The sequence below is a fragment of the Camelus ferus genome, chromosome 29 (genome assembly GCF_009834535.1).
Source record: "Camelus ferus isolate YT-003-E chromosome 29, BCGSAC_Cfer_1.0, whole genome shotgun sequence".
Classification (NCBI taxonomy): Eukaryota; Metazoa; Chordata; class Mammalia; order Artiodactyla; family Camelidae; genus Camelus; species Camelus ferus.
In genome coordinates this window covers 16,205,841-16,217,714 of record NC_045724.1, presented here as the reverse complement: position 1 = coordinate 16,217,714, position 11,874 = coordinate 16,205,841, and the positions used below count along the sequence as shown (strand labels likewise).

General features: G+C 50.3%; 1 protein-coding gene across 1 annotated transcript; it reads left to right on the top strand.

Moving 5' to 3' along the window:
- Nucleotides 1–852: 852 nt before the first annotated feature.
- PLAU (plasminogen activator, urokinase) lies at nucleotides 853–6,753 on the top strand. Its single transcript, XM_006173414.3, has 11 exons — nucleotides 853–1,010; nucleotides 1,345–1,432; nucleotides 1,890–1,923; nucleotides 2,081–2,188; nucleotides 2,500–2,674; nucleotides 2,863–2,954; nucleotides 3,150–3,369; nucleotides 3,593–3,741; nucleotides 4,337–4,477; nucleotides 4,835–4,983; nucleotides 5,653–6,753. Exons 2-11 carry the CDS (start codon nucleotides 1,376–1,378, stop codon nucleotides 5,827–5,829), a joined length of 1,302 nt encoding a protein of 433 aa, XP_006173476.2. The 5' UTR covers nucleotides 853–1,010; nucleotides 1,345–1,375; the 3' UTR covers nucleotides 5,830–6,753.
- Nucleotides 6,754–11,874: the final 5,121 nt, after the last annotated feature.

Here is an 11,874-nt window from a genome sequence, read left to right as displayed (position 1 = left end):
AATCTGTAATTATCTTTTAGGAATGGGAGATCCAAGGATGTGTTTTCAAAAATTTAAACAGTGTAAAAGGCCATATAGTGAAAAATAAATCTCATTCTTGTCCTCCAGTTCCCCAGTTCCTCTCCTGAGAGGTGGAAACAGAACTTTCTACATTAATATGGCTTTACTATTTCATTGTCTTTATTAAGTGACTATACTATGGTCAAGACAAATAAATGAATCTTTCATTATAGGAACTTCCTGAGAGACCTACCACTTCGAGAAAAAGGGTCAACAGTTTGTACCTTAAGACTTTGTTTTCATAATCCTACAATATCATACCATGACCCTTACCCAATCCTTATCAAGTCCTCAATTTCAAAGACCTCCCTTAAACCAAACTGCAAATTCTCAGTAAAATTTGACTACCAGCCCCACCCCCCTCAATAAGCTACCGTACTACACTAGCAGTAAGCAATAAATTCAGCCTTGTCTTATCCACTGGTTATGTCCATTTAGGGGAAGCCGGCATACGACGGAGGCAGCCCCAGTGAGCAGGTTTTTTGTCTGTTTCAGGAGCGTGCGTCAGGTGCGTTTTCACGTAGAGAAAGAGACTTCACAGCTATCTTGAGCTGCAGACTGCCCCTGTAACCAAGGGTCTGAATCACTCTCCTAGGCAGTTGGGGACCGAAGATGAAAAGGGTGGAGAACAGGAATTTAGATGCTTCCCTAGCCCTCATTTAAAACCTGGTCCGTCCCTTACCGCTAGGAGCAGCGTTTCCCCTCACAGAGAAGGTTGAGGAAGCCCGGGGGGTTCAAATCGCGGCGGGCTGCAGGAAAGGGGAGGGAAGGGAGTGGACCTGGCGATCTCCGGCTGGGGCGGGGCCAGGGCTGGGGAGAGTCCTAATATAGAGCCGGCGCTGCGGGAGAGCAGGGCAGCGCGGAGACTGGAGCTCTAGAGCCCGGCAGAGCCTAAGAGTGTCTGCTAGTCCCGCTGTCCCGGCCTCGCGCCGCTCCGGCCATAGCCACCGGTAAGTGCGGGCCACCCTAAGAGCGCAAGGCGGATGCTGCGCTCCTGCGGGCTTCACTTCCCCCTACCCTCTACCCCGGCTCGGCATCCGTTCGGCATCGGCTGCGCGCTGAGTCACCGCGCCCCGTGCCCATGCTTCCCCTTGCGGGTGCCGGTCTAGGCTGCGCCGCGACCCGTGAGCCTCCAGAGAGGACAGACGGCCGGGCCTGGGGAGCCTGGTCACCGCGGGCTTGTCCCGCAGGGAGCCTAGGGGATCCTGGCCTGAACTGCAGTAACCCACCCGGTCCGCCTTCGCGCTCCTCCGCTTCTTCTCCTGACTTATCCTTCCTTTGCAGAGCCACTGTCTAGAGCCCCAGCCTCGCCACCATGAGAGTCCTGCCGGCGTTCCTGCTCCTCTGTGCCTTGGTCGTGAGGGACTGCAAAGTGAGTGGCTTCCCTGCTTTGACTCATGGCGGCGGGAGGGGGCTCGCAAGACCCCTGAACAGCGCCGGGGAAGGAAGGGGCTGCATAGGGAGCTGGAGTCCGAGTGCATCCACAGCAGGGCCAAACCCTCCCTGGGAAATAGGACAGGTGTGGCACTGGGGCCTTGAGAACCAAGGGAATCGCACTTGCCGGCAAGGGAGGAAGAAGCCATAGGGACTGTCCCAGCCTGCTGGCACCTGATTTGTGAAGTTTGCTTGAGTCAATCCTTTTCTCCCTGCTGGAAACCTAAGACCTTCCTTCCATGTGTGGTCTAGTTAGACATGAACAGGGTGAGGAGAGAGGGAACTGGAAGGAGGGGTTTGTTTGGGGACTGGGGCTAGTTTATCCTTACCCGGGAGTGCCAGGAGCATGGGACCTTTGGTGAACTTTCTCTTTGACCCTCCCCCATCTCTTCCAGGGCAGCCATGAACTTCATCAAGTGTCTGGTGCATGTGAGTATCCACCCCTTGCACAATATCTGGTTGCACAGATATCTTGGAAAAGCCTCAAGGGGCAACCCCTCCCTGGCCCTGCTGTAGGGCTGACTCCCCCCCACCCCTTGCCTCCTCCCACGCTCCTTGCTTACCCCCCAACCTTTGTGCTCTCCAGCGAACTGTGGCTGTCTGAATGGAGGAAAATGTGTGTCCTACAAGTACTTCTCCAACATTCAGCGATGCAGTTGCCCAAAGAAATTCCAAGGGGAACACTGTGAGATAGGTATGGGGATCCTGACTCTAACTGGGGAGGACAGAGCAGCACAGATTTGGGGGCAGGGAGACATGGGTGGGATGCAAGAGCAGGCAGGAGTTAGGTGGAGGTGGAGGGAGGGCATCTTCATTCCTGTGTGATATACATAGTCAAACACAAACACATAAAGCTGTGGCTGCGGGAATGTAAGGTAGGGATGGAAGGAGACACTTTCCAATGTCTTCTGCCAGACCTGAAATCATGTGCGGACCAGCAGGATCTCTAAGGTACCTGTCTCAACTTTCTCCTCTTTCTAATCTCATCTGCATATCCTTCCATAGATACATCGAAAACGTGCTATGAGGGGAATGGTCACTCTTACCGAGGGAAGGCCCACACTGATATCATGGGCCGGCCCTGTCTCGCCTGGAACTCTGTCACCGTCCTTCTGAAAACGTACCATGCCCACAGAACTGATGCCCTGCAGCTGGGCCTGGGGAAACACAATTATTGCAGGTGAGGTGGGGGCAGCAGGGACCCTCCTCATGGCCTCACAGAAACCCTTGTTGCCATACTTTCTGCTTCCCGGGTGCTGGCCATAGCATGAGAAAATCAAGGCCTCTGGTTGAGTCTTCCCTGGAGGGGAGGATGCAGAAATGGCATTCTGGGCTGGAATGACACCCCCCTCCCCTTTGTGCTGCCAGGAACCCAGACAACCGGAGAAGGCCCTGGTGCTATGTGCAGGTTGGCCTAAAGCAGCTTGTCCAGGAGTGCATGGTGCATGACTGCTCTTTTGGTGAGTGTCACTGGCCTGTTTATGATGGGGGTGTGGAAGGGGACAAACAACAAACTCATACGTTCCCTTATTCCATCATCACAGGAGGGATGAGGAGGGAGGCCTGCCTGGCCCTGAAAAACTGGGAGGTCAGAGGACCAGAAGGACATTTGATCCTACCTCCCTCCCCAAGATATACCTCTCTCTCTCCTGCAGGAAAAAGTCCCTTCTCTCCTCCAGAAAAAGGAGACTTTCAGTGTGGCCAGAAGGCTCTGAGGCCCCGCTTTAAGATTGTTGGGGGCGAATTCACCACCATCGAGAACCAGCCTTGGTTTGCAGCCATCTACAGGAGGCACCGCAGCGGCTCTGTCACCTACGTGTGCGGTGGCAGCCTCATCAGCCCCTGCTGGGTGGTCAGCGCCACCCACTGCTTCATGTATGTCCCTCTGTCTCTTCTCCCAGACCCTCCGGCCCTACCCCCAAACAGATCCCTTTCTCCTTCCCAGCAAAGGATTCCACTTGAATTCTACCCCCTCGGCCTCTCTCCCTATGGCTCATGACTGTGGGGACAAGAGATGCTCTGAGGTCACCGTGGTGGGGAGGGGGAAGTGACAGGGTCTCATGAGATCAGACAGTCTGACAGGGCTCCTCTCCCACAGTAATCACCAGGAGAAGGAGGACTACATAGTCTACCTGGGTCGGTCAAACCTCAACTCCATTACGCCTGGGGAGATGAAGTTTGAGGTGGAAAAGCTCATCCTGCATGAGGACTACAGCGAAGATACCCTTGCTCACCATAATGATATTGGTGAGTAGAAAACCCTCATCAGCCATAACAAGGATGGCTTGGGGGAGCAGGGTCCAAGGAGAGACCCAAGTGGGAGGTTGATCTTGTAGGGAAACTTAAAGACTCTGCTTTAACAGCAAAGGGAGTGGTGGGGAAGTGTTCAGAGTGACATACGCAAGGGGCCTGGTGCTCCTCTGTAGACTCCCTGATTTTCCAAATAGCCTCCTCTGGGCGGCAGTGGCCCTGGGGGCATATAGCATGGGCTGGGACACTCCTTTGGTTGTTGGATGCAGCCTCTGCCTATCCCAGGATATAGAACTTGGAGAGAGCACTGGGCTAGATTTCAGCCCAGCTCCCTCAGAAAAAAATCCCCATATAGCTGTATGCAGCAGCCCCAGCTGTCCAAGCCCCTGTCAGCAGCTGGAACAAAGCCCTTGAGGTATGGAACAGGGGAGGCTTGTCTCTGGTGATAAGGTGCCAGCAGGCATCCCGGGATGACCTCTGACCTAACTGATGTAGGAATAGACAACCACTCCCTCGGGGTTTGGAGGGGAGAGATGGCGACAACCTGACAAGGTGGTGATCTATCCCCTCTGACCCCTTCCTCCTCCTCCAGCCTTGCTGAAGATCCGTTCCAACACGGGCCAGTGTGCGCAGCCATCCCGGTCCATACAGACCATCTGCCTGCCGCCAGAGAGGGGTGATGCCCGTTTTGGCACAAGCTGTGAGATCACTGGCTTTGGAAAAGAGAGTTCCTGTAAGTGACATGTGGGTCTGACTGAGACGGTCCGGGGTTGGGGAGTGGTGGTGTTGTAACCTGGAAGTGAGCTCAGCTTGATCAACAGAGGACCGTGCAGGTAGAGATGGAAGCACTATGGAGGCAGCAGACAGGTCCAGGGATGGAGTGAGGAGTGCTGTTTAGGGAATGATGGGCTACAAAGTTAAATGGATGGGAGTGAGGGACTAGAAGTGGGGTAAAGACCTAGATTTGGGTGGAAAAAGGAAAAAGGGTTTCCCTGGAAGGGACACTTTTTGGTCCCCTCCCTGGCAGAGTCCAAATGGGCGAGCTGGACAGACACATCTCACATAAATTCCTCCCTGTTTCCTCCACCAGCTGACTATCGCTATCCAGAGCAGCTGAAAATGACTGTTGTGAAGCTGGTCTCCCACCAGGAGTGTCAGCAGCCCCACTACTACGGCTCTGAAGTCACCACCAAAATGCTGTGTGCCGCTGACCCACAGTGGAAAACTGATTCCTGCCAGGTGAGAGTTCCAAGCATCACTCTCCATCAATCTCAGATCTCCCCTGGGCTCTTGGGCCTGTCCCTACCAGTTTTGGGGAGCCTCTCTCCAGCCAAAGCCCTAAGAAGCCAGGACCAGGGACTGAGGTCTTAGAAGGCTTAAAGCAATCCTGTGTTTACCAAACATTGGTCAAGAGCCTGGCTTGTGCTAGGCACTTCAGACTCGGGGAGGGAGGGGGACTAAGACCATAAGAACGGGAAAACAATAGAGAATAACACAACTCGGTGCTCAGAGTGTGGTGTGAATTATAAGTGATCTGTTCAGGAGCGGGAGGTTAGTGTCAACTAAATGGCCATGTAGCGGGGGTTTTAGAGACACTGTGACTCAATAGGGATTCGAGGAGGCAGAGGGAAGAAAGGAGAGCATGTCAGTTGAAAGATACAAAAATGAGAATAAGCATGGCATATTTTGGGATGGGAAGGAGAAGTGGGGTCTATGAATGTGGATGGAATAGTAGATTGGAAAGCCAAGCAGAGGATTTTAAACTTGATATGGTAGGAGAGGGGAGTTCACTAAGGACTCTGATTCTAGCCAACTCTCCCCTCTCTCTCGGGCATGACTGGGTGGTAGGATCAGATGGCCTCCTTCTCGCTTCTCCCAGGGCTCACCTTGGTGTCTTTGGCTTAACAGGGAGACTCGGGGGGCCCAATGGTCTGCTCCATCCAAGGCCGCCTGACTCTGACGGGGATTGTGAGCTGGGGCCGAGATTGTGCCATGAAGGACAAGCCTGGCGTCTACACCAGGGTCTCAAGCTTCCTGCCCTGGATCCACACTCATACCGGGGGAGAGACTGGCCTAGCCCTCTGAGGGCCCCCAGAGAGCCAAGGGAGGAGGGGGCGCCGCCCACTCCTATGCTGACCGTCAGTTTTGCAGTAGGGCCATCTGCACCAGCTATGTATAAGGAAGAGACTGAGGAAGATGGGCTCTGCTGAGATGGTTTTGTTTGTGCTGCCCACCGGGGTGAGCGACAATAGCTTTACCCTCAGATACGGGCCTGGGTGCTGGGTGCCCAGATCCTCCCCCTCCGGCCAGGACGGAAGGGTGGTCCTGAACCAGGATGGTACTGTCGTCTTCGGAACGAAAACCTGGTGTTAAAAATGGCACCTCCTGTGCATAGGTGGAAGGAGAGCCAGCTCCCCACTGTTGGGAAATGAATTATTTCCCAATTAGGAAGTGTAACGGAACTGAGGTCTCTTGAGAGAGCTTGGCCAATGTGGGCACAGTGGCTTAGAGAAGAGAGACCCTGATGACTCGAGGGAAGGGCTCTAACATTCCATGACTGTATCAGGACACATTATACATGCATGTGTGTGTTTGCACACTTGGGCACAGGCTGTGTCAGTGTAAGAGTTGGTGTTCTGTGTCTGACTACAAGTCTAGATATGTCCCCCAATTGTATGGACTGTGATGCCACATGAAATGGTCTGTTTGGAGAGGTCGTGGGTCACTCCTGGGACCCACCTGGGTCTCTCATGTGGTGATAGCTATAAATGTATTATTCTGGGGCAGGGGCTAGGACTAGCACTAAATTTTCAGTTTCACTTTCACATTGATGCCCATTTCTTGGCCAGTTATCCCTTCTGACCTTCCAGGAGAGTTCATCCAATCCTCACTGAGTGAGGTGAGGACCACTCCTGTACACTAAATATTTAATAATTATATTCTGTTATTTTTATTTATATATATTTTTGTAATTTTGAATGAAGATGATCAATAAAATATGATTTTTCTGAAGATTTTGGCTTTTCCCTGGTGCTTGTATGAGAGGGAGTTAGGAGCATAAAAAGAAAATGACAGGGACGGCACGTACCCCAGAGTTTCCGGTGAGGCTACATCTCTGGACTTCACAGGGCTTTGGGAAGTGGAGGCTGGGAGAGTTGTAGAGCAGGCCCTCCATTGCACATAAGGTACAAAAAGGTGCCCAAGCCAGAAGCCCACAGCGTGGTACCTGTGTGCAGGCTTTGTCCACTCCCAATTCCCTCCTCAGTCTGATGCCTTTGTGCAGTGCACATGTTGTACAACCGTACATAGTGACCCTCTTTAGGATTTATTCCACTGTATTCTCTTCACTCTGCTCCCCAACAATCCTTGGGCTGACATCAACCAAAGAGGACACTTGCATGAGTGAAAACTGCTGATCCAAAACCCAGCCTGGGGTGGTGTGGGGTGGGGGGAGGGTATAGCCCAGTGGTAGAGTGCATGCTTAGCATGCACAAAGTCATGGGTTCAACCCCTAGAATCTCCATAAAGTAAAAAAATAATAATGATAATAAATCAATATTACCCCCCCAAAAAAACAAAAAATTAAAAATTAAAATACCAAAAAACCAAAAACCAGCCTAGCTTGAGTCTGTGGCATTCAGGGAACAGAAAACATAATTTCCCATCATCTGTGCCTGGGGCTGGAGCTCAGTTTCCCCACTGTGTTATTGAAGCCCCCGACCAGCCATCACTATCCCTAACATCAAGGAGCCCAGAATCTAAAGCTGGTTGATATCCTAATGGAGGTGAATACAATTTTGAACCAAACATCAGTGTCTGAAGAACTGGGTATAGAAGGCAGGCAGGGAGATAGAGCTGGATGCCAAAATATTGGAATTTCCAAGCTACTGTTAATGAGTTTTGGCAGCATTTCTTAACCAAGTCACCTGAGAACTATATATTTGTCTATGCCCCACCCACTGAGACTGTTATTCAGGTCAGGGCTGGTTCCAGGGCTCGTGATTTTAGAAAAATTCCCCAGGTGCTTCTGGTATGCAGCCCTGATTGAGATCCATTAGGGACAATTGGCCAGATTATGTGAAGGACTCAGTAAATTCAAGATGTGATCAGCATATGCTCTCTGCATGAACAGTTAGTTTTCTGAGTGGGATTTGGGAGTACAAGGTCTCCTGGACTTTCTGTTCAGAGGATCCCTAGACCATGGACCTCCCGAGGGCAAGGACCCAGAGTATTCAGTTTTTGTCCCCGTAATCTAGCATGTCATTTCATTTAGTATGATGCAGTGGTTCAGAGCATGGATTTTGGAGTCAGGTGGCCTGGACTAGACCCCTGGCTCTAAAACACTAGCTGTGTGACTTGGGAAAGACTCTTCTCCTCTTGTGCCTCAGTTTCCTCATCTGTATAAAAGAGATAATGTCTACCTCTCAGGATTGTTACAAGGATTCATGAGTTCTTAAGTCTCTTGGTCATAATCCTGGCACCTACTAAAGGCACAAAAACAGTGGCTACTATTACAAAATCCTGTAAATTGAATTGAATTGAATGGGAACCCCCTCCCCTCTTCCACCCCAGGATTGCACAGGTGTCTTTTGTGGCAGCTGAAACTTACTAGGAGAGAAAAGGCAAGATGTGAGGCCCAAGGGCCCAGCCCAGGCTGAGTTGCTGCTCAGCCTCTGCTTTCCCCCGCAGGGGCCAAGAAAGGTCTTGTTCCAACTTGAGCATCACCAGCATCAGGGCTTGCAGACACTGAAAACAGGAAGTCTCAGCCCCACTGGTTGAGCAATGACACTGCTAGCTCTCTTCAGACCATTTCCCAGCCACCAGCCCGACCCCCAGCCAGCTGCTGCTTCTTCCCAGTCACAGACCACACTTGGGGTTGGCAGGGGATAGGCCACTTCTCCAGCAGCCAGTTTCATGGTTCCAGATACTCCCCTGTCACACACTTTAGGGACGACCTTCTAGTACTCCCTATGCACTGGACATTGTACTAAGTTCTTCGTATATTATCTGGTTTAATCTTCGTAACAATTCTATGAGGCAGGTGCCGTCGTTAGCCTCATTTTACAGCAGAGAAAATGGAGGAACAGAGAGATTGGCCAGCCCAAGGCGATGTCGGGTGGTGAGTGCCAGACCCAGGCAGCTGGCTCCAGAGTGCACAGGTCTGGCACTACGACACATGAGCTCTCAGCAGGGCCCACCCTGCAAAGAGACAGCAGCCCTCTTTTCAAGCTCCTTACTTCAGGGATGCAGGGTGCAGGGAGGCTAAGTGTATCAGAATGTCAACTCTGGCCTAGATTCTAATCCTTTCCTCTTAAAAGATTCCCAGACCAAGGAAAGAAATCACCCTTCGCCACCAGTTTCAAAGTCAAACTTCCCCCTTCTCAAGCTAACCTCAGACTTTTGGGTTAAAACCTGATAGCCTTGAAGTGGTTTCCGTTTTCACCAGCACTCCTCCTTCTGAAATAGTCTGTGGCCCATTCTACTATCAGAACTCAACTTGATTTCCACTCATGCTCTGCCTATCCCAAGCCAACCCTGTACAACAACCACACCCCCACCCATACCCGCCACCTGGTGTGTCCACCTACCATCCCAACAGCAAACATTCGGGGCTGCCCTTTGAGTCAGACACAGTAAGAGGAGTTTGCTGAGGTGTTCTTTAAATAACAGTACTACTGAAATATATTAATTCACATGCCACTCAATTCACCCATTTAAAGTGTACAACTCAATGATTTCTAGTATATTCCCAAAATTGTGCAAATATCACCACAATTAACTAGAGAAAAATTTTGTCACCTCAAAAAGAAACCCTGTGAGACAGGAAGGAAGGGGGCAGGGCACAGCCATTCAAGGAATAACACAGCAATTAACACCAGAATGGCAGTAGGCCTTGAGGCTCAATATGGTGGGAGATTTGACTTCTAGCAGAACTTGCGCTTCATTATATGCTCACTGTAACATACTAGCATGGTGAATAACATGCCCACAGGCGCCATGACAATCCCAAGGCTAGCCACAAAAGGTCAAAGAGTGGGAAATGGCCAACTTCCTGGGAATCCCAGCCCCTTCCCCAGGGTAGTTAGATTGGTCCTTCTACTTATTAGTATATGAAGCTACTGAGTCCATAAAAATTGCCTTTTTGCTCACTCTTCTTTGGAGATGGCCTGCACTTTGTCTATGGGGTGTGTACCTACTCTTACTCTAATCTGAGCCCCCAAACCCCACACCTTTCTCTTGCCTTGAAACAGCCTACACTCTATGTAGTATGTATCTCTCTAAATAAACCTTCCTTTACTCAACTGTGGCTCACTCTTGAATTCTTTCCTATGCAAAGCCAAGGACCCACTCTTGGCGGTGCACATCCCAGGGACTCAACAGAGACCTGGGACAAGGCCCTCCTCACACCTCACGTCCTTTTTTCCTGTATCACCTGTACCCATCAGCAATCACTTTCTTTTTCTCCCCAATTTCCTTAGCCTCTAATCTACTTTCTGTCTCTATGGTTTGGCCTGTTCTGGACATTTCATATAAATAGAATCATATAATAAGTGGTCTTTTGTGACAGACTCTTCCCCTGCCATGATGATTTCCAGTTGTCACTGCTGTAGCATGTATCAGTGGTGTTGTTGAGTTTCAAGTAGCAAATTCGGAGAAAAGGTAGTCTAGGCCCCCTTCTGACCTTGCAGTCCCACGGAGTCCTTCAACAACCTTAAAACGTTTTTTCTTTAAGGATCTAGACACCAAGCATTGTTTTAGATGCTGGGGATACAAGAATGAATGGGACGTAGTCCTAGTCCTCACAAAATTGCAAAGGAGACAGAACCATGCCCGCAATTTAATGTGAGAAATGCTATAATAACGTGCATGGAACAGTGATGAGGAAGCAATTAATTCTGCCCTTGGCACATCAAGGAAGACTTTACAGAAGAGGTGATATTTTACCTGGGCCTTCAAAGATCCAAAGAAATTTGCCAAACATGGAGGAAAAAGGCATTCCAGGCTTTGGGAAGAACATGAAGGCATGAAAGGCAAGGCATTCTCAAGAAGTGATGAATAAACTGTTGTGGTAGAGAAAAGAGTGTGAGGGCCAATGAGCAAGCAGAGAGTGGAGTGAGCACTGGTCAGGAGCTGCTGGGATCCGGCTAATAAGGACCCTTAGGCAGGGCTGATACTTAGTAGCAGGCGCCAGTACTGCTCATCACTAAAACGCTGCTGTCCCAAGGTCCCCTCCATGTAGCTCCTGTCACCCAGTGTCTCTCCACTTCTTCATGATCCAGCAACCATAGGGTTAATGCCTGGCAGAGGGTCCCCAACAGGGGCCTCTGAGATTCCCTCCCTCCTCCAGCTGCTGTCCAAGTGTTGGTACTCTGAAGTCTTCCTGCTAGTTAAATATTTTGAATATCACCTCTTGCCCTCAGGTAGTATGTTTCCAAATCTAGAAAGTTAATTAAGGTCAAAGAGGCATACTTTTTTTCCCTTTTTCCTCTTAACTAAAAATTTCCACCCAATTCTGAAAGTCAAATGCTTCCATAGCATTCCACAGCCATTGTTAACTTGTAACATCTCTGGCTTCTTGAGTCTCCTCTGCCATCTCTGCTTGGCCTGGAATTTTGGGTCCCCCAAGGTCAGATCCTAGATTAGCTCCTCTTTCCACCCTCAATTTTCTCCCACACAGTTTTATTCACACCCAGGCTTAAATTACCACCAACAAACAGTTGATTCACAAAAGCTTATCTCCAGCCAGACCTCTCCTCTGAGCTCCAAACCCTTATTTTCCACTGTCTGCTTTACACCCACTTTTAGGTTGTCACATATGGGGCACCTCAACCTGCCCCAAATTAGCCCTGTCTTCAGGCCTCAACCTGATGGACCTCTTCCATTATTCTCTGGCTCAGGTCATGGTACCACCTCCATTCACCTCCAGAAGCCTAGGAGTCATCCTGATGCTTCTCTCCTCTCACCCACCTCATCCCATCGGGTCACCAAATCCTGGCAGTTTGCCCAATAGCTCTTGAAGTCATCCATTTGTCTCCATTTTTATCACCACCATTACTTGAGCCCATGCAACCATCAACTCATGCCTGGACCACCACAATAGCTTCCCAATGGCCTCCCCCATTGACTCTT

What these genes read in the sequence shown, in the direction of transcription:
- PLAU (XM_006173414.3), top strand. Translation starts at nt 1,376, where the DNA reads ATGAGAGTCCTGCCGGCGTTCCTGCTCCTCTGTGCCTTGGTCGTGAGG. An exon ending in GGGAAACACAATTATTGCAG is followed by an intron (nt 2,675 to 2,862) that starts GTGAGGTGGGGG and finishes TTGTGCTGCCAG; the next exon opens with GAACCCAGACAACCGGAGAA. An exon ending in GGAAAACTGATTCCTGCCAG is followed by an intron (nt 4,984 to 5,652) that starts GTGAGAGTTCCA and finishes TTGGCTTAACAG; the next exon opens with GGAGACTCGGGGGGCCCAAT.